Below are 22,297 nucleotides of genomic sequence, written 5' to 3'. Positions count from 1 at the left end.
TGTCCCCATTACACTTGAAAATAATTGTGAAAACTTTACTTTATAGCATGCAGATTATATCATGCGTTATAGAAATACTACTATTAAGAACAAAATTTTGTTTTACTTACAGTTAACACTCTTCCTCTTCTTCCCCCTCTCCTAAGCGTTCTTCCAAAGATTAATGACATGAAGTAGGACACTCTTTAAGAAGTCTCTCAGATCACACCTCTCTTCTCTCTGGCAATGTACTTGTGCCAAAATAGTACCTCCTAACACCTGATCCACTACTATGCCCCTCTACAATATCACTACTTAGGAGCTCTCTCTGACTTGCTGAATTCAACTGCTTATGCCTACAAAACTCCAACAAGTAACAATCAAAACTGCTACCCTACCTGACTAATTCCATCCTCAGTGATCAAATTGTATGCAATGTTGATATGTAATGTTTGTAAATAACTTGTACCATTGTGTTTAATAATTTACTTCAAAATCATTGAGACTGTATATACAATGTATATTGTGCTTTTTCTTGTATGTACTATTAATGTTATGTGGAGCTTTCCCAGTTAACAAATGCAATAAAAAAATAAATAAATATGCTTTAGAGTCCCTTACAAATTTAACAAAGTCAAAAAAGTCCAATATGTCCAGGTTGTCTTGTTCTGTCATGTTTCACTAGTATAAGTAATGCTTTGTAATCCCACATTTATTTGTCAATTTCCAAGTTGCTGGTTTTATTCCTATTTACCTCCATCTCCTAAATCCAAATCCAGTCTCTGCTTCATTTCCAATATATTCTTGGTTCTTCTAGTCAACTCTTGTGCTTTTATTCTGTCTCTTAAGCATTTTCCATTGAAACATTGGAAAAGGTTTCACTGGCACAGTCTCTCTGTGGTCTTTATTACCAGACGAACAAAAAGCAGAATCTCCTTCTGTTTCACATCTCACTTTTTGTTGGACAAACATTTGCCTTTCCTCCTTAGCTTGCTCTACATAAAGAAAAAAAATGATTTTGTCCCTCCATGAAAGAATATTCTGAAGATTGTTGGGTACAGCAGTTTGACTCTCATGCCTGCTTCTCGACATTCCCTGATTAGTGGAATACATTTACAGCTTTTCTACCTGGTGTACAGTGAGTAATCATTTCCACAAACACTCTACTGTCTCCCACTTTTAGTACTTTGCCCTTCTGCCACAGTTTTGTCAGAATCAACTCCTTCTGCAAGTAGGACTGCATCTTTACTATTAAAGCTCTAGGTTGCTTTCTCATGGCCAGGTTCAGAGCATACAAACGATGTGTCCTTTCAATTAACAACTGCTGCCATGGAATACCAGTCCAGTTGCTTATTTAAACATGTATAACTTTGATACAAGAGTGCCACTTCTATCATTACTACTACAGCTGAAAAGTATCAGTATGACTGTTCGATATTATTATTGTGTTTGTGCTTATGTTGACATATATATGTGGACATGCAGGTCAGGATATTAAGCTTCTGATCCACATTGTAAGGATGTCTCTGTGTTTACTCAACCACATACGCACATGATTGTATTACTAAATATTTTTCTGTCTCATTATTATAACTGCAGCATTAGACAGGGCAACTCTGTAAGATCATCATTATTGTTTGGGTGGACTTGTTTCAATATAGAGAAAATTTGTTTCCTTTGCATATCACCTGTGAGTGAAACATATGTTGGAGTAGTATGTTTTCTCTGTCTATGTACATTTATCTCAAACATCATCACTCCAGCTCAGATGGCAAACACCTATTGATCTGTCTAAAGAGCTCATCACATTAATCTTCTATTACTCAGACTGCAGATGACAATGTTTTTTGGTTCAGGTCCTCCTATTAGTTGTTTATACTAACAGCCTTGTTATGTTCAGAAGTGTTTTTAGACAAACAGGTTTATTATGTTTAACTGTACCATACTTAACACAGCACAGGCTTCAGTTTTTCATATTTCTCCCTCCACCACACACAGACAGACACACACACAGACAGACAGACACACACACACACACACACACACACACACACACACACACACACACACACACACGGGTCTACTTCACTTACCCGACATCCCACATAACTGTCATGCAAAACACTGAGCCCACAGCACTGAAACCGCACATACCAGACACACACAATACCGACACATCAAAACCCCGACACACCTACATAAAACATACACACAACAACACACACAAACAACATACAAAAGAAAAAACACAACACTCGACATAAAACTACCTAGCTCCCCTCACTCACACCCTGCCCACCATCTATATTAAACTAAACTCTTACCACTAAAACAAAACATACACTACAAATAAAAATCTAAAACTTACCTTCACATTTCACGTTCTTGCAGGGGGGTTATGCCCCCCTGCACACCCCATACCCATGTAACTTAAATATACCAACTCAAAATTGCACTACAATGTCCACAAGAGCGGATTTCCTGTTCAGCTCAAGTTGGACTGTCGACCATTTGGAAGTCGGCATTCTAACATGTCGGTCATCTGACACGTGGAGCTTTTTGGCTCTGTGTTTTGTGTGTCGGTCTACTGAGATTTCGGTAATCTCAAGTAGATACACACACACACACACACACACACACACACACACACACACACACACACACACACACACACACACACACACATGCTTTGTCACTATCCTACCTCTTACATACATTTATTTTGTTCATTCTTTTGTTTCCTTCCATGTTTTTACTATTTATATGCATCAGCACAATGACTTGCGTGCATTCCACCAGCAAGGCCTGTCACCCCACAGCAGCAGCAGCAACACCACCACCAGTAGCACCTAGCACATCTGGGTCCCAGCCTGTCACTGTTGCCTTCACACCTCTTGCCCTACTTACACCATCTGCCTCAGGAAGCCATACATAGGATGCTGGTACAATTATACCTTCCAGTAGCAGTGTGAATGAAGTTAACACCTTTGCCACTCATTGGCAGCTGGCAGACATTGAGGGGAGATTATAGACAGGAGGTTGGATATCCAGCTCAGCCAAATGGCGAACCTCCTTCACTTATTCATGGACTCACATCCCCGTCCAGCACTGTCTCCACCATCTGAGACAAGTACCAGTGGTGATTCCATGAAGGGTGTTGAGTAATTTCCCATGGGTTCTCAGCTGGCAGAAACAGCAGCTGTGAACACTGCATCCTATCTCCCAACCTGATGTTTCCCCTCCCTTTTATGTCCATGCCCACACCTGTTGGCTGTTCAATCCTCCCCTCATCATTGTCTTTCCTCTGTTTTCTTTCTGATGTCTCCTTCACCATTATGTTTCCCTTCCCTCATTGTGTTATCACACATTCTGTCAGTCATGTCTGTCTTCTCCTGCTATCTAACCTAACCGTTAGCTTCCTCTTACTTCCCTTACTTTCTTCCCCAACTTACCTTCTGTTTATAAATATAAAATGGGCAACTATCCCCAGAAATGTATTTCTCTCATTTGCATCTTCATCCTATTTATTCCTTAGTTGATCACCTTCTGTTCTACCCACTGCTTGCTTCTCCTTTTCACCTTTTTCCTATACTCTCTCTTTTTAACTTTTGATCTGCTCAAAACCACAGATAAACACACCTTTCATATGCCCATCTAGGGCTTGCACTATTTTTAGTGATCATATTGTGAGCAATGGGTCACGAAGAACACTGATGATACTCATGCTCAACCAATAATGAGTGGCACTGCTCATTCCATAACAATGATGAAGTGCAACCACTTTCATGAAACAAATATACACTGGCTTCAGGTGCTATCAGCCATGCAAATTAGCTAAGCATGGCTGGGTGGCAGTCTGCAAGTACAGTATAGGATAAAACTGATGCCTTTAGTGTGAGTGCTTCCATAGCTCATTATGTAAATGAAGTGCTTGGTAAATGAAGAGGGTTGAAGTTTCCCATGTGCTCGGGTTTGGATGCTTCTGTTTTTTATGCTTTCATCCTGCAAATATGTAAAACAATCACCTACTTTGCATATCACTGACAGATTTAATATCATTGCTTTCATGCTTTAGCTTGTACATGAAGTGCTTTATACCCGCAAGTTTGCAATATGCAGTTTCTGCCTGTTATCTTCTAGGAACTTATAACTGTAAAGGATTCAGTGTAGCTAGCTTAGAGAGAGGTTTTCTTTAACCATCTCTGTGTGTTTAATTAAATATTATTTTACTCCATACTCACTTTCCCATTCTTTTCCTTATTTAACCTGTAAATGCACTGTTGCCTTGTTGTTTAAATAAAGCTTATTCACTTTAAGGTCTTGTGGTTGTTCTTCATTATGCATGTATTATTGCTATTTATTATCTCAAAGCAGGGGTATAATTTACTACTATTGGCTGTGTTTCATGTCTCCACTGAGACTAGATTGTTTGGGCCTATTACCAGAGAAAAATATTAAGGTGAACAATCTCATTATTTGACTTAATTAAGAGCAACAGGTAACTGGATATCCCTGGCCATTCCAGGGCAGTGGCAGTAAATACTGTGCAAGGAAAATTGTTGGAATTGTGTGTATGTATAAGTGATAACTTGGATGAAAAGCAGTTACTATGGATAAGAGGCAATGAAAGGCACCATAATTCACATAGAGTGTGGTGAAAACGGCCCTGCAATGAAGGTTAAAAACTCAGTTCTGAGGGTCACATGTGGGCAGTCTAATCTGGGGGTAAATGTTGAAAGCTATACCCAGTACATATTTCCTTTATGATTTTAGTAATGCCAGACTGCATTATGTGAATTTATTATTGCCTCAGATATACATTAACTTTTTTTTATTTTTGATGGTTACCATACATAACTAGACAAACCATTATTGTGGTGCAGACTTGGTCCTTTTATTCATATTTGATGATAGTACCTGCCACCCATCTTTACACATTTAGTTTGCAATGGAGAGATTTACACCTCAATAATACAGACAAAAGAAACTAAACTTTCTACAACTTAAATGCATATAACTTCTAAACACGTGACCTAAAATATTTTTTAAATAACTGTAAATACCAATTTTTCTTTGAGATTAAAATGGTAACACTACCTAACACTTCATTTTGTAAAACACTGGTTGCGTGTTTACAAAGTTCATCCATAAGTGTAGGCAGATGGAACTTAGACAAGGTCACCCATTCGAGGCTATACCTAGCTACTCGAAACCTTTCAAGTGTCCAGCATTTTGCAGACCGTCCTTTTTTTATTTTACATTTTTCTTTCTCCTTGTCTCCCTAATAAATCACTGAGGATTACAGCCACTCAGTAATGCCAGTCGTTATAGTTCCATATTTAAATTCATACCTCACAACTGTTCCTGGTTTTGACACAAATTTTAGCTCTGCCCCTCTTAATTCCTCCTAAAAATAGTGACTTTTGGAGGAAAGGTGGTGAATTACACTTAATGAATAATGACTGATTAAGAGTTATATACTTCTTTTATTTCAGAAAATGTATATTAATTCACATACTCTGATTCTGTAAATGTCTCAAGTTAATAGCAGTAATATTTTAAAATTGTCCCTGACTTTTTATGGATTGGTTGAGAGCTATGACAGAAGAATGTACATTTTTAAGTGAATCAGAGTAACGTTTCAGTTGTTCAAGATGCTGGGCCTGTCTGTACATCATTTTCGGTTTTCTCCACAATTCTTCAGCCGTGAAACTGAAAAGGCTGACTACAACACACACGGTACAGACAGTAACTCCCAGATGACAACTGGAAAAAGGTACCTTCCGCCGTATTGCTAAAAGAAAAACGGTTCCCAATGGTGACATCCTAGATACGTCCTCAGCCCCGATAGTTGCTGTTACTGCACAGTGTTACATTGATTGTACAATGAACGCTCAGAAGGTTGACTACTCTCTATAATTATCGATTGCTTTTGACTGACGCGCTCAGCATAAGGAAGCCTGAAGAAATTATATTTTTGAAGTAAAATTTTCTGAACGAATGATGGGGAAAAAGAAAGACACTTGGCACGAAAAAGTTATGCGAGGTAGGAATATGAGTTATTAAAAGGGTTTATGGGGTGGAACGTAATAAGGTAGACTAGAACACAGCAATTCCGTAGGCCTTTCGAAAACTGGCTTCTCATTGCATTTTGTGACTGTCGGTATGAAGACGTAGTGCTTCAAGAAATCAGAACTTTTGTGTGTGTTAAGTGTCACTTTCATGAAATTAATTACTTTTAGTGTATTCCTTGCAGCGGTAGCCGTTATGCCTACAGAGTGAAGTAGTTTTGCCCCCCCCCCCAAAAAAAAAAAAAAAAAAACATTTTTAAGTGTGGTGTTATTACATGTCAGTGGTAAATGGTTCTGACCTGAATAGATGTAGATCAAAGGTAAAGTATGTTCGGGAAGACTAAAGAAGCTGTATGTATACAATAAGCCGTTACAAACACTACTAGAGTGAACAATGACTTTTGATAAATAGAGTTTGTTTCAGGATAGGTTTTCTCTGCTCTGTTTGGACACATTCCCAGTATTGCTCTTGTTTGTCTGGATTACTTTTAAATTTGGTAGTAATGCATTATGTGCTAATGTGAAGTAGTGCTGATAAATGGTTGAATATTTATGTGGTGGTTGCCATCAGTAGATCCCATTATTAGTGTACTGCACAAACTATTTTACAAACTTTTCAGTATAATAAACTAGAAAGCATTGCCTTGTTCAGTAGGATTGAGATGGGGAGAGGAGAGCTCCAGGGGTTAAGCAGTTCCGCATTTAAACTTTCCCAGTTTGTACAGTGCATTGCTATGTTTTTGCCTATGTAGTGCTTTCCCTATTTTTCTTGCAACATTGAATGGGTTAAGGCTGCTTTATGGTTATATTTAGGTTATTCAAATGTATCTCTTTTTTTTTTATTGGCTTGGTTTTGCTGAAAATATTTTGGCTGTATTTCATTAAGATAATTTATTTTAACTTTGTTACTTTGGCAAAAATGGAGAACTCTGGACTGTTGTACAGATCCAGATTAGTAGGTGTTGTGCTTAGGCAAGTACCAGTGTTCTCTTAGCAGTGGTTACCATACCTAATTGGACATTACAGCATAGTTTGAAACATGTTAAAGAGAAAAATGGACCACACAGGACACCAAGGTATAGTAATCTGGGATCTCTTAACGAAGAGCAGCATGAAATTTCTCAGCTTGTGTGATTTTGTTTGATAGCTTGCTGTGTAACCAACAGCGCCGTCCTCCTGTAAAATGAAACTTATGGTGAGTAAAGCAAAGAATGACAAGAGTTGTAGCTTGGAGTGATAACTTACGGTGCTTGACTGAACCAACATTTTTAAATGCCTATCCCCCAACAGGTTGCTTACTGTCAGGTAACTGATACTGAACAGTGCTGAAAAGAAAAAGTTAGTGTACTAAGAGTTTTAAATTTATGCCCTTCACAACCTGAAGTTGTAAAACAAATAAATTGAACACATTAAACCCAAATATGTTTTCTTGATTTACTGTTACCATTGATCAGAAAATGATTGAAGTATTACTGCTTGTGATAAATTTTGAATATTACTCTAATTCATTTATAACTAGTAGAACAACATGTTTTGCATTAGCCTGCATTTTCAAAGAATAAGTGGTGATAATGGAAGTCACAGGAGTGGATTGTGTAGCTTCTCCTATCTTCTGAAACAGATGGAATGTTTTAAGGCAGCAGCTGTCAAACTATGCTGCCGCCATAACATTCTGAAACCTATGCAGAAACACTAGTGTGGTCCAGTGTTTTCCATTTTGTAACTGTTTCATAGAAGTTTCCAGCCTTATTGGGAGTTATGGCATGTTCTTGTGGCAAAATGACCACCAGCTGGAAGGTTAGTGGGAGCTGGTTTACTCCTATTGAACAGATGTGATTTGTTTGTGTAAATTGGAATGAGAGAAATGAGTTATGCCCACCCAATGAAATTAGAAGTACAGTTTTCAAACTTTTTTTTTTTTTTTGCGGAGTCATTCTCCAGTCAGTATAAGAACCCTAACCTAGACCTAGTTTCTGTCCCCAACTTTAAGCTCATCCCAGCCATAAAACTCTTAACCATAAATGTTTACACTACCTGCATGTCAGTCTTCAGGTAGCATAACTTGCAGTTGCACTATTTTTATACAGCAGCTTTCCATTTGGTAGGATTATCCATAGTCAGTTTTTAGAGAAGCAAAGATGATCCAAAACATGGTTCCTCAGACAGTCAGTCGGTATTCTTGTTTTTGTTAATACTTAGTGAGAAGTACCCAAAGCACAGCATTCCCTACTTTGAAAACTGAAGATAAAAAAAAAAAAAAAAAAACTGAAGGTCACAGCCCTGGTTTAGGCCCATCCCATTCCCTTTGAGTCTATATTTCACCAAGTCCGTTTTTGATTCTGGTTCTTTGGCATCCATTTTGGCTGACTTCTCTTTCCCCTATTAGGTGGATTTTGTACTTTCAGAGATTTATTAGAAGTTGTCTGTTGGTATACAACAACTGACAGCCCAAACATGTAGTCTTGGCCAAATACTGATTCCTCTTCCATCAGCACCCACTATTCTCAGGTGGTATTCATCCAAGTTCTTATCGGGTCTGACCCTCCTTATTTTCTGAGATCAGATGAGATTGGGAGCATTCAGGGTGGTATGGCCACAGGCATGAGATTGGGCTTTGTTTTTCAGCCATAATCGACTCTCCAGCCGACACAAGCACCCTCCAAAAGGGCCTCATAGAAACGGACAACTGGTGCCAGAGCCATGGCCTCAAGCTAAATGCCAAAAAGTGTATAGTCATCCCCTTTGGCAAAAACAAAGTGCCCACAAATTACCACATAGGTGGTAATCCATTAAGTACAGAAGAAGTAATTCGGGACCTGGGGACCCAAGTTGATAGCAATCTCTCATTTGACAACCACGTGGCCAAAGTGGTTAGAAAAACATTTTATATAGCCCACCTAATCATGAAGGGATTCACATCTAGATCAGGGGAGGCCATCGTGCCTCTTTACTCATCCCTCATCAGGCCCATAATTGAGTACAATGCCCCTTTTGGGATGTACCTTACCAGACACCTGCAGCAATTGGAAAGACCCCAAAAGTACCTCACCAAGAGGATCAAAGGGCTCAAACAGATGCCCTATGCTGCCCGGTTAAAGAAACTCCAGCTCTATTCGGTGGCATACCGCCTGTTCAGAGGCGATCTGTGCCTGACGTATAAAGCCATGTCCAACCCGGAATTAATGGACATGCTGCACCTCAGAAAATCCAAATCCCATTGAGCTACGCGCTCGAGAGACTTGAACCTCAGCATTGAAATAAATAGGACATGCTGGAGGGACAGATTCATAACCCAGAGGCTCCCTTCACTCTGGAATAAAATCCCAGTACAGGTTAGGCAGAGTCCCTCATTGACTCTCTTCAAGAGGAATCTTGATGAGTGGATGGGAGATCGTAGGTTTACCCCGGGTATCACTTCTGTGTCACTGTTAGACAGAGGCACAGTATACCAACCTTGAAAAAGGGCATAGCAAAATAAATTTAAAATGGGTGGCGAAAGCCAAACACATTCTGGCTAGGCTTATAAATGCCCTAGGGCAGATAGCCTAGTATGAACCTATGAACATCGATTCAGTAGGAGGCAGAGGTGCCATCAAGGATGCTGGTTTTGCTGATTCACAGCTTCAGCAAGTCTCCTTTGGCTACAGCTAGCTTCTGCTGGTGTCCAGCAGGGACACTGGCCCAGGTGTCTGAGGCCGTTTGTGCTTTTGGAGAAGCCAGCAGCAGTTCAGATTCCCACTCTTGACTGCCTCTCTAAGCAGATAGTCAGTTGCAGGTGTTCCATCCACATTTCAGTCTTGTTTGCCATTAATGCTGAGATGTGAACAAGGAATGTGATAGCCAATGCTTATGTAAAATTTTCTTCTCTTCCACCCCTTCTCTTTACTTGTCAGATGTTCCTCCATTAAAGAACTTGGTGCAGACGCTCCCCAAGAAAGCAATCAAAAAAACCCCATCAGAGTGGTGCTATAAAACCAGTGAGATTGCAGCAATAAATTATTTCACCAACCACTGGATATGTTCCTGCTCTAGCCCAGGTTAATCTCCCTCCTCAGGCTACCTCTCTGTTGTGCTCATTGCTTTATATTTTTCTCTTCCTCATTTCTTCTGGCATTTCTACTCTTATATTGCTCCCTATACCTTACTACCCAAACTTACTCCCTAATTTTCTCTCAGCTTATCTCCTGCAGTCTTTTTGTATTAATTATTATCTGAACTGTTTGGTATTATATTTTTAACTGTATTTGTTAAATTATTCTTGTATTTCTGTAGCTTTTCTTCCCAGGCCTCCACTGAAAATGGATATGTATCCAGTTGGACTTTCCTGGTTAAATGTAAAATAAATAAATAAAATAAATAATAAATCAATAAAATATGAATATTGTAATAGGAGATTATAACTGAGGCAAGCTTAAAAAGAAAAGAAATGGTATACAAGAAAAATGTTAAACGTTATAAGATGTGGTAAGTTAAAACTTTGGGACAAAAATTCATGGACTAAAAAAATGGATATGTACAAAACTGAAATGGATTATTTTATAGCATCAGAAGGTTTACTTATAGGAGAAGAAGAGATAGTTGAAAGGAGATTTTCTGATCATTTTGCAGTATAGCTAGAGATAAAAGAAAATACTGAATATATAAACATAGCAAGGGAATAAAAAGGATAAATGAGAAAGCATGGAATGAAAAAGGAAAAAGATTAGTAGTACAGTTGTGGAGAGGTCATAGGCCAATTTTTATAAAATGTTATCATTACTAAGTGGTGAATGATACTTGAGGAAAAAATATAAAAAAAAACAAGTTTTCTCATATAATGCCACTGTAAAAAGTAGAGAGAAAATTATAAAAGAACATATAATGTTCCATTCGAAGATTTAGGGCATAATGATAGAAAGTACTTTGACAAAGAAAAATAATTATGTGAAAGAAATAAATACAAGAATTGTTATATAAGCAAAGATATTTTTACAAGGAAAAAGATGTATCGAGTTTCTTAAGATTAAAAAAGCAAAAAACGGTGTCCCAAACAGCCAAAGGTTAAGAAATGAAAACGCACTTTATTCCAAACAGTAAAACAGCATTTTTCGCCCCTGAAAGAACAGGAGCTTCATCAGCATTTGAAAGGCAGGAAACTCATACCTTATAAAAAACCTTCATAAAATCAATTGATGATGTCACATCCTCGTAGTAACGAGATGAGTGCAGTTAAAGGTATATACAACAAGAAGTATGATTTAGAAATAAATAATATATGTATGTTGACACCAAGAAGCAAATAATCAATGCAAACATGTGAGGTACCTGACTCGATACTACCTAAATAAAAAATGTGTACCACAGAGTGTATGATCTAAACAAGGTTTAAAAATAAGTATAATAACAGGTAGGTGAACGTAATCTATACAGACTGATAAAAATAACCTACCTGAATGCTAACCAAGTACACATAGATAGACAAGAAAAACATAGTTTAAAAAAGTTTTACAAGCCCATGACAATATTCCTTGTCATGGGCTTGTAAAACTTTTTTAAACTATGTTTTTCTTGTCTATCTATGTGTACTTGGTTAGCATTGAGGTAGGTTATTTTTATCAGTCTGTATAGATTACGTTCACCTACCTGTTATTATACTTATTTTTAAACCTTGTTTAGATCATACACTCTGTGGTACACATTTTTTATTTAGGTAGTATCGAGTCAGGTACCTCACATGTTTGCATTGATTATTTGCTTCTTGGTGTCAACATACATATATTATTTATTTCTAAATCATACTTCTTGTTGTATATACCTTTAACTGCACTCATCTCGTTACTACGAGGATGTGACATCATCAATTGATTTTATGAAGGTTTTTTATAAGGTATGAGTTTCCTGCCTTTCAAATGCTGATGAAGCTCCTGTTCTTTCAGGGGCGAAAAATGCTGTTTTACTGTTTGGAATAAAGTGCGTTTTCATTTCTTAACCTTTGGCTGTTTGGGACACCGTTTTTTGCTTTTTTAATAGTTTAAGTTCATTTTTCTGGTCGAGTTTCTTAAGATTAGTAAAAGAAGATAGTAGTGTGGTACGAGTAATAAAAAATGGAATTGAGAAATGAAAAGAACTCTGTAAAAGATTGAGTAGTGTAGTACAATATGTATAAGAAATGTTTAAATAAAAAAAGGTAGTAAAAAAAAATATGGTAAGTAATAATAAAAAAAAATATGGTAAGTAATAATAAAAAAAATAAAAGGAAAAAAAGAATAAAGAGTTGGAAAAGCTCATTCCTTTAAATGAGCCAGATAAAATATTAGGACAAGTAAGTATATATTCATCTGTAGGCCCAAATGGAATAGGGTATGAACTATAGTATAAAAATATTAAGGGATTGGCAACAAAAATATTTTAAGATTTTGAATGAGTGGTTAAATGAAGATGTTCTATATAAAGAATTGTTTAGTGGAATGCTTAAATTCATATGGAAGAAGGAAGAGAGTTAAAAACTGGAGACCAGTAGTAGTGAATATTAATGATTGTATGATCTTTATGAAAATAATACAAAAGATATCTGAAATTTAAATGGAAATTTTATTTATTTTACATTTGTTTATTGGGAAAGTCCCAACTGGGACAGAGCCCATTTGCAGAGGAGGCCTGGGAAGAAATGCTCCCAGATGCATGTCTTTGGATTGTGGGAGGAAACAAAAGCACCCAGAGCAAGCCACATGAATGGGGAAAACCTCTTGCTGTGAGGTGACAATGCTAACAGCTGCATTATGGAAGATAGCATATATAGTATAAAGGAGAAGGGTTGTCAAGAATTATTAATGATAGAGAAATTGTGGATGATATTATGAACAGAAAAGAAGCAAAAATCATGATAGGAGACCTTAATAAGGCATTTGACACAATTGAACATGACATTTTATGGGTAATAATGAAAGAATATAATATAAGTTAGAAAGTTAGGACATTATGTACGTCAGCGCTTTAGTAATAATAAAGTAAAAATACTTGTACATGGCTAGTTAACCCAAGAGGTAGATATGAAGAGTGGTGTAAGACGGGGATGTCCAATGAGTTGTACACTCTTTGAATTAATTCTGAATGTGATAGTATGTGAAATAAATTATGAAGGAGAGGGTATATAACACCTGAAGGGTTAAGAATTCCATTTCTTTTAACATATGCAGATGACATTATAATTGCAAAAAACAAAATTTGGATAAAATAAGTAATACTTTGCACAGAGATAATAGGGATGGCTTTAATATATAGAGAGGTTTAGGTTATGTAGTAAAGATCAGGGATATATATTTTACAATGAATGGAGTTTCTGTGTTGGGAGTAAAGCTGTAAGTCTAATTCAGTCTGGGGAAAAAACAGAAGAACTAAAGTGATCATCTTTTTCTGGAGAACATATAAATTATCATTCAGAAAAAAAATATTTGATAAGTTCAGTACTGGTAGGGGATAATAGCATAATTAGCAAGTATATTTATGCTGCCAGTGGTATTTGAAAAGGAATTATTGCAGATATTTTTTTTCATTTATATGAGGTTCTAGATTAAACCCAATAAATGAGGAGTTTTGTAGGTAATTAAGGGAGGAGGAGGAGGTTTAGGGTTAATTAACCCAGTGATATACACTGCTTCATTGAATTTGTACAAAGTATTCAGGTGGATAAATGAAAAAGATGGGAGATTAGTAGTAAAACTGTATAAATAAAAGTATGATAAGTTTTGGGGTGGTGGTAAAAAAAAAAAGAGAAAAAGAGTGGATAAATGAGGAGATGACATGTTTATCAAGAAAATATTTTTGTGTAAAATAAAAATTTATGATATAGAAATACAAAAGTATGGTATAAGGATGTAATGATAACACGTTGCTATATAAAACCATGGGAAAATCTAAGATAAAAAAAAATGCTATAAAAATAATAAGCAAATGGTGTAATCAGAAAGAATGTCAAGATTGTTTTTTTTTTTTTTTTTTTTTTATGTTTTTTGGAGAGTGGTAATAGATATATTACCAGTAAAAGGAAATATGCCATATAAAATGAAAAGTGATAGAATATGTTTACATTGTCAAGAAGAAGAAACTGTGAAACGTTTCTGAAATGTAAAAGAGTAAAACAGTTATGGGGCAAACTATGTAAAGAAGACTTTTTTGAAGCTGTTTAAATATGGATATAAAAATAGAAGTGAAGAAAATGTTAAAACAATAGTTTATGTATGGGTTTTATGGAATGAAAGAATAAATGAAATTTATGTTTAATAGCTAGTGGATTTTGGCAACAATATTAAGTAAAACCAGATGGTTATGGAAAAAAAAGGAGTGGGGGCCTAATAGGGATGAAAATTTTGTCATGATTGTAAAGGAAATTAAGAATGTGTGTAAGTAGTTGTATATTTGTAAACGTGAGTATTTTCTTAAGTGTTCTTTTTGTATATAAAGGACCCCCTTCTGTTTTTGATAGGTGCTGTTGGATCTTTTACATCCGCCTGAGCTTTTACCTACTCTGGTAGATGGGGCTTCAGTTTAACATCTCATTTGAAGGATGGCACACGTAGAAGTGTAGCACCCTCCTTATGCTGCTCAGCGGTTGTCAGCGGTCAATCTACCTAGAATGGGAATGGAACCCACAACTTTGTACACCAGCAATGAGTGTGCTACATGTTGCACCACTGACACTGTTAAAGTTAAACATTAACTGTTGGCCATAAGAAAAAGCCCACTATCTTTTAACTAAACGTAAATTGTACACTGTTCTAGTAAATGCATTGAAGTATTTAGGTTTCATAAAATCTGCTATTTCTTACTCACGTCCAGTAATTTCACATTTTATTTTTCACTAAGCTGCTTGCCCTTGGCATGTTTTAATTTTGTTTCTGTCACTAAACAGTGTCCAGACCCCTCAAGATTTATTGCATTCACCTGTAGTCAGCTTGTTTCCATGGAAACATAACAACATAGTGCTGCACACAGTTGCAGACGTTTCAACTCTCACTGAAGATTTATTTGCTAAAGGAAATTTTTTAATTAGGTTGTGGTTTCTTATTTTTAAAGACCAGTTGCCAGCACAAAAAAACTTGTCAGCTTAAGCCAGTGGCATTAATCCAGACATTCACCAATGCAAAAGTAAAAGAAGACATCTCTACTGTACATAGATTGTAATTAATGCACTGTTACACCCCATTCCCCAGCCAAGTAGCCCAAGGTTGCAGCCTGTCAACTTAAACATGTTTTTGTCCAGCCTTTCTTCTGTTTTTGCATTGTAATGCTTACATTTCTTAAAACTGAAGGGGAAAAGTACTTGTTTACTTTAGTATCTTTGTCATGTACAACAACCACTGAAAAGCTTTACTTATGTAATGTGCATTTTCTGTCATGAAATGTTTTATACGGCTAGTGTTAAGAACAAAAATTGTTTTCCTTACAGTTACTCCCCCCCCTCCCCCCATTTACTGCTCTTCCAAACATTAATGACATGAAGTGGGTATATGCCTTTCGGTTCTCCTGCAAGGTTAACTAATCCAACAAAAATATGTTCCATGTCAGCCACTTTTTCTTGTAAAGCCATAGTTTTCAAATGTGATTGTTGCTTTATAGTCTCACACTTATTCACTAATTTCAGTGTTTCTGGTCTTTCTCATTTTCATCTTCATCTCCATCTCCTAAACCCAGACTCCGGTTCAAGTCCAAGATACTTCCAGTTCATCTAGTTAACACATGTGTTTTTTTCTGTCTCTCAAGCATTTTACTTTTGGAATGTTGGGAAAGGTTTCACTGGGAATGTTTCTCTATGAGCTTTATTATCAGAAAAATGAGAAGTAGAGTCCCCTTCTGTTTAATAGCTTGCTCTTTGTCGGACAAACTTTTGTGCTTCCTCCTTAGCTTGTTAGTCATAAAAAATGACTTTGTTCCTCCAGGGAAATATATACAGCAGCTTGAATCTCACACCTACCTGTCATGGTTCCCTGATTGCTGGGATAAATTTGCTTTTCTTCTGCTTGGTTTAGAGTGAATAATCCTTTTCCACAAAGAATCTACTGTCTCCATTTTTAATGCATTGCCATTCTGCCACAGTTTTGTCAAGCTCAATTCTTTCTGCTGGTATGATTGCATCTTTACTAATCAAGATCTTGGATGCTTTTTTTTCTTTTTTTAACACCTTTATTGTATTACCGTTTGTGACATGGACAATATTATATTTATATAAAAGTTATTGAGCAATATTAACAAGTTTACATTTACTAACATCATCACATAAATTGCTATATATCATGTAATGTAGGTAACATTACATAAATTATTCATTCCTTGCCTTCTCTTTACCTCATTCCTCTTCTGAAGCATTTTTCTGCATGTATTGGTCCTACAATTTCCATTTTCTGTGTAGTTTTACTCCTACCCTTTTGTAAAAATCTCGCCTCCTATTTTTTTTTGTATTACAGTATTCATTACGTCAAGTATAAGTTGGTTTAGATTTTCATTTCCATTTTCTAGTATAGCAATAACCCACGCCTGGGTGTGGGTAATGCTAAATTTACCCACGGTTGGTGTGGTTTGGTCCCGAGGAAGCCCAGGGACCAAACATAGCCAACCGTGGGTAATTTAGCATTACCCACACCCAGGCGTTATTGCTATTATACCATGACATTATTTAAGAAAAGAAACTATTACTTTTCTTAAATAATGGCATAGTATAATGCCTGTTTACTGCCCTTCCGCAGATGTCTGGCATCCGCGGCAGTTCTGATGTACTGCGCGCCTGCGCAGTACATCAGAGTTGAGCAAAAGCAATGGAGAAAGCAAGATCTCTGTTGCTTTTTTTTTTAGTGTTTCGCTATGTTAAATGAGTTTAACATAGCGAGACAGTTTTAAAATAAGCAACGGACATCTCCGTTGCTTATTTTAAAGCTGTTTCGCTATGTTAAACCCATTTAACATAGCGCAACAGTGTTTTAAAAAAACGGGTTATACTAATGGAAAAAAGTCCGGGCGACCGGACCTTTTTCCATTAGTATAACTCGATTTACAACGGGCACGCTGGCCAATCAGCGTGCACGTTTTGGGGGGATCATGGTATAATAATTGTTTTAGCAGCCACCAGAATTAAAATGTCTTGGCAGTTTTCTTGTGGCCAAGTTTGGAGCATATAATGATGTGCCCTTTCAATTAACAAATCTTGCTGTGAGTACCAATCTGGTTACTTATTTGTGTTTTCATAAAATTAATTCAGTTTGGTTCTCCAGTTTCTCTGGTGCAGCAGACATTTTCATTTTTTGTCTGAATGCTCTCTTCTCAAACCATACAATTTTTTGACACAAGCTCTTCTTGAGCAGTCTGATACACATACATCCTTTTCATTTCCATCTCTGTTTTTTTGTCATTTTATCAGTTCATCTGAGTAGCTGTTTATTCCATTTTGTAAACCTTTTGGTATTTGGGTTAATAAACTCCTTCAGTGTTTCATTTATTTTAATCAACTCTGAACACTTTTGATTTTTCCTCTAAATTACTGGGAGCCATCTCTAGTCAGGAAGTTGGAGCTTGAACTGCTTTTTGCTGAACAGCTGTATGGTTCTTCCCAGTCAGTGTTTTCTTTTCACCTTTTCTAGTTGATTTTCTTCCAGGATTTAAGTTTCTCCTTTGCTGCCATCCAGGCAATGTACTTACCAGACAGTAACAGAATTTTTACTAATCTGGCAGAATTTCTGGCCTTTACCTATCAATTATTTTTCAAACTGGGAGAGCTTGAAATTAAGCTGTTGGTTAGCGTTTGCATATTTAAGTCTGCCATAAATATTTGCTTGTGCTTTTTCTAGGTCTCCACATTTTTCTGTTTTGTACAGAGTTTTAGAAAATTTTTGAAGTATTTCAAATACCTCTCTAGGGTTTCTGGTTATTTTTCTTTTCATAGGCTCCCTAAGTTTGGCAACAACCCTTTGTATTTTCTGTTGCCCAAGTCATTGTGCTAAAAGTTTTTGTGTTCTGGAATTATTACAATATTTGTTTAACAACAGTCTTTTGAAACTCATGGATGCTATTTAAATACTCCCTTATTTTCCTATAAGCAGATTGCAGTTGCTCCTCCTCCTTTTGAGGTTCCCATTCTTATGCAGTACTTTTGACATTTTTCAAGCCCTCTAAATAATTCATGTTACTTATTTCCCATCTCTCTCTCTCTCTCTCTCTCTCTCTCTCTCTCTCTCTCTCTCAGAAAATCTTATTTTTACCACATTTTAAATTCCCATTTTACTTTTGTCTCATTCCGTAGCTATCTTTAAGAAATTTCTATTTCTGTAATAACTCTTGAATCAATTCTACTACCAATTTCTTAAAATTCCTCTCGTTTTAACAGATAAGTAGGCAAACACTGTTTTATTTTTCACTTCATTACCCTGCATCTTTATCTTAGTTTTTTATGGGTGCATGATCTAAAATAGGTATTGGATCTGTGTCAGATTTTTTTTCAATTCAAGTATACATGTTTCTTTGAAAAAATATTTATATGCAGTCTAGTCCAGTTAGGGTAACTTGGGGAATGATATGTAAATTTTGTCCAAGTTCGTTCTACTGGATTTACATCTTCCATACCAAATATTTCTTCATAAATCTACCATACGTTGGTATGTGTTCTTTTCTAGGTCCCCTGATGCATCCTCACTATTACAAATTAGGTTCCAGTCCCTACCCAAAATTAATAATCCCTGCTGAAAGCGGATTGTTTCTCCCAAAATCCTCTTAAACTACGTAGTAGTAGTTTTATGTAGAGTACAAGTATATGCCAGTGTAATATTCCTCTTCCTTCCCCTCCCCTGCCAGTAGTCTGTCTCACTGACACAAACCTACTTTTACTTTCTTTTTTCCCCTCCTCTATGATTATTGGAGCCCCTCTTGCAGTCATCAGTATCATTACTCTCCTTTCCTTTGTCCCCTATATTCTGCTGAATGTTCACCCTAAAATCCTTTTTTTGTCAAATTAACATGTTCACTTTTATCCAGATGCCTGCTGTAGAACTCTATAAACTTCGAAATATAATTCAGTCCTCTTTGCTTTTTATCTGTATCTGCAAGGTCATTTACATTCCTTTCTAATACTGACAAATCAGTCATTATAATAAAAAGTTATTACGTTCACTTATTATATTTCCAGTTTGCAATTTACATGCACACACTATTTGACAGGCTGATTTTTGTATGCATTTGCTTTTTCTCATCTATGTACATGTTTAACCCTCAACCCCTTTTAATCTATAAGTAAAATAAAACTTTTGTATATACATCTTACAAAGAGAGAGTTTACCCTTTCATGTAGAGAGAGTTTCTACAAATAGAAAGCTGCACCCAGGGGTAGTTAAGTATTCTAAAGTTAGGTTTAATCATGATGTATATACACATTAAGCCTGTGTTCCCACTTAAATAATGTATGTTCCCCTGCCAGATGTGCAAAACAACTTGCGTGCTCTTAGGGAGCTTTAGCTTTTAGAGTTTTTTTTTTTTTTTTTTTTTTTTTAACCTTTAACTTCTAGCCTTGAAGAGTACACTGGCTACCCTTATATAAATAATCTGTACTGTTTAACCTATTGAAGTACTAAGGCTGTTGTTGAGGCAGCTACTTGCAAAACTGTGTACTTTTGACAGTGTCAGACTTAATTTGTTTTTGTTGAATTCTTTGTTAGTTCTCCTTTAAATGGTAATTATAGGTTCATAGGTTCGTACTAGGCTATCTGCCCTAGGGCATTTATAAGCCTAGCCGGAGTGTGTGTGGCTTTCGCCACCCCTTAGGATGAGAATACTACGCCCATTTAGGGTTTAGTTTACTGTGCCTCTGTCTAGTAGTGACACAGAGATGACCCCCGGGGTAAACCTACAATCTCCCATCCACTCGTCAAGATTTCTCTTGAAGAGAGCTAGTGAGGGGCTCTGCCTAACGTCGACTGGGATTCTGTTCCAGAGTGTAGGGAGCCTCTGGGTTATGAATCTGTCCCTCCAGCATGTCCTATTTATTTCTGTGTTGAGGTTCAAATCTCTTGCTCTCGTGGCTCTGATGGATTTGGATTTTCTGAGGTGGAGCATGTCCATTAATTCCGGATTGGACATGGCCTTGTACGTCAGGCATAGATCACCTCTGAGTAGGCGGTATGCGACTGAATAGAGCCGGAGTTTCTTCAGCCGGGCCGCATATGACATATGTTTGAGACCCTTTATCCTCTTGGTGAGGAACTTTTGGGGTCTTTCCAACTGCTGCAGGTGTCGGGTAAGATGCATCCCAAATGGGGCATTGTACTCAATCATGGGCCTGATGAGAGAAGAGTACAGGGGCACAATGACCTCTCTTGATCTGGATGTGAATCCCTTCATGATAAGGTGGGCAATATAGAAGGTCTTCCTAATCACCTTGGCAATGTGAGTGTCAAATGAGAGGTTACTGTCAACTTGGGTCCTTGATTACCTCTTCTGTACTTAATGGATTACCATCGTACTTAATGGATTACCACCTATGTGGTAATTTGTGGGTACCTTGTTTTTCCCAAAGGGTATGACTATACATTTTTTGGCGTTCAGTTTAAGGCCATGGCTCTGGCACCAATTATCCGTTTCTATGAGGCCTCTCTGAAGGATGCTTGTGTCCGCTGGAGTATCAATTATGGTGCCCAGTTTGCAGTCATCTGCGAACTTTGTCAGCAACAATCCTCTTATGTTTGCTTGCACCTCGGAAAAATAAATGCCGAATAAGAGGTGTCCCAGGACTGAGACCTGTGGGACACCGCTTGTGACTGGCTTAGAGTCTGACATGGCTCCAGCAAATCTGACCTTGTGGGTTCTGTCCTTGAGCCAGTTTGCAACCCATCTTGTGACATATGGGTTTACATTTAAGCTGGTGAGTTTGTCTATGATGCCCAAGTGGGGTATTGTGTCGAAGGCTTTTGCAAGTTCAAGGTAGGCTGTGTGAACTGCCTTACCTTCATCAATGGCCTTAGTGACTGTTTCAAAAAAGTCGACCAAGTTCAAAAGGCAGGATCTGCCCTTGACAAAGCCAAATTGGGTAGGATCCAATGTCTTTAGGTCCCCAATGTCTTTGTTTATGAGTTCCATAATGATCCTTTTCATAGCTTTGCAGACCAGGCTCGTCAAGCTTAAAGGGCGGTAATTTCCAGGGTCCGTAGAAGCACCGCCTTTGTGGAGTGGGACCACTGTTGCTGTACGCCACACTCTGGGTATGTATCCTGTAGTAAGGCTAAGATTAAACAGCAGCCTTATGTGCAGATTTAGTTCCTCTTGGAGTTCATGTAGCACGCAGCCTGGGACACCGTCCAGTCCCATTGATGCTGTGTTTTTAGCTTTGGAGAGGGCGGCTCTCACCTGGGCATCTGAGATGTTAGGGAGGCTACACTCTGCTGGGATAGATATTTCTCCTTTTGGGGGGCAGGGGGCGGAGAAATTTGCACTGAACCTGTCTGCCAGAATGTTGGCTATGTCTGTGGGTTCAGTGTATTTTGTGTCATTTTGGACTAACTCTGAGCATATCTGGGAGTTTCCACCCAGGTTTCTAACATAGCTAAAGAAGGCCTTGTGATTGTCTTTTGTGCCTTTTGCAATTTTTCTCTCAAGGTTGGCCTTGGATGATTTTATGAGTGATCATAGTTTTTTGCTAGTACTGATCAGAGATGCCTTCCCTTTTAGGGATTTTGCTCTGTCATGTAGTAGCGTCCTCCTCCTGTCGTAAAGTTTGTTAATGGCTGGGGTCCACCAGACAGGGCGCCTGCCTTTGGGGGAATGGGTTTTGGTTTTATTAGGGATTGCATGATCCATGCATTCTTGAAGGTGCCCGTAGAAGTAATTTATAAAGGATTCAGCGGTGTGGGTTGTGGTTTCCACTGGCCCAGGGGCCTTGAAGGGTACCACTTCAGTCTTAAGAAGTGTGAAGTCGGCTTTTGAGAAGTTCTTCACTGTGGTATTTTGTGCAGGGGGTGGGGGCGGGATGTGAATTTCCAGTGAGATTAATTTATGGTCTGATCCCACCAATGAGGGGTATACTTCCGGTGTGGAGCATTTTGTCCCTATGTTTGTGATGATCAGGTCTAGTATATTATCTCCTCTTGTGGGAGTGGTGACTAGTTGTTCCATCGCATTTGAGTTCATGAATTCTAGGAACCTTTGGGCTAGGGTGTTGGGGCTTGAGTAATGTTCCCAGTCTGTTTGGGTAGTTGAAGTCTCTCAATATGATGGTATTTGGTGAGACATTCATACTCTCC

The 22,297-nt window shown here is 37.6% G+C and overlaps 1 protein-coding gene across 1 annotated transcript in view; it reads left to right on the top strand.

Annotated features, from left to right (window-relative positions):
* Positions 1 to 5,618: 5,618 nt before the first annotated feature.
* INO80B (INO80 complex subunit B) overlaps positions 5,619 to 22,297 on the top strand; it is a 543,924-nt gene continuing 527,245 nt past the window's right edge. The window contains exon 1 of the mRNA XM_044062293.1: positions 5,619 to 6,025. Within this exon, the coding sequence (XP_043918228.1) occupies positions 5,980 to 6,025 (46 nt within the window). The 5' untranslated portion in view covers positions 5,619 to 5,979. The remainder of the gene's footprint in view (positions 6,026 to 22,297) is intronic.

The sequence above is a fragment of the Protopterus annectens genome, chromosome 2.part1, assembly GCF_019279795.1.
Source record: "Protopterus annectens isolate FY-2018-M chromosome 2.part1, PAN1.0, whole genome shotgun sequence".
Lineage (NCBI taxonomy): Eukaryota > Metazoa > Chordata > Ceratodontiformes > Protopteridae > Protopterus > Protopterus annectens.
The sequence above is the reverse complement of the archived record's forward strand: the minus strand, read 5'-3'. Positions and strand labels throughout refer to the sequence as shown.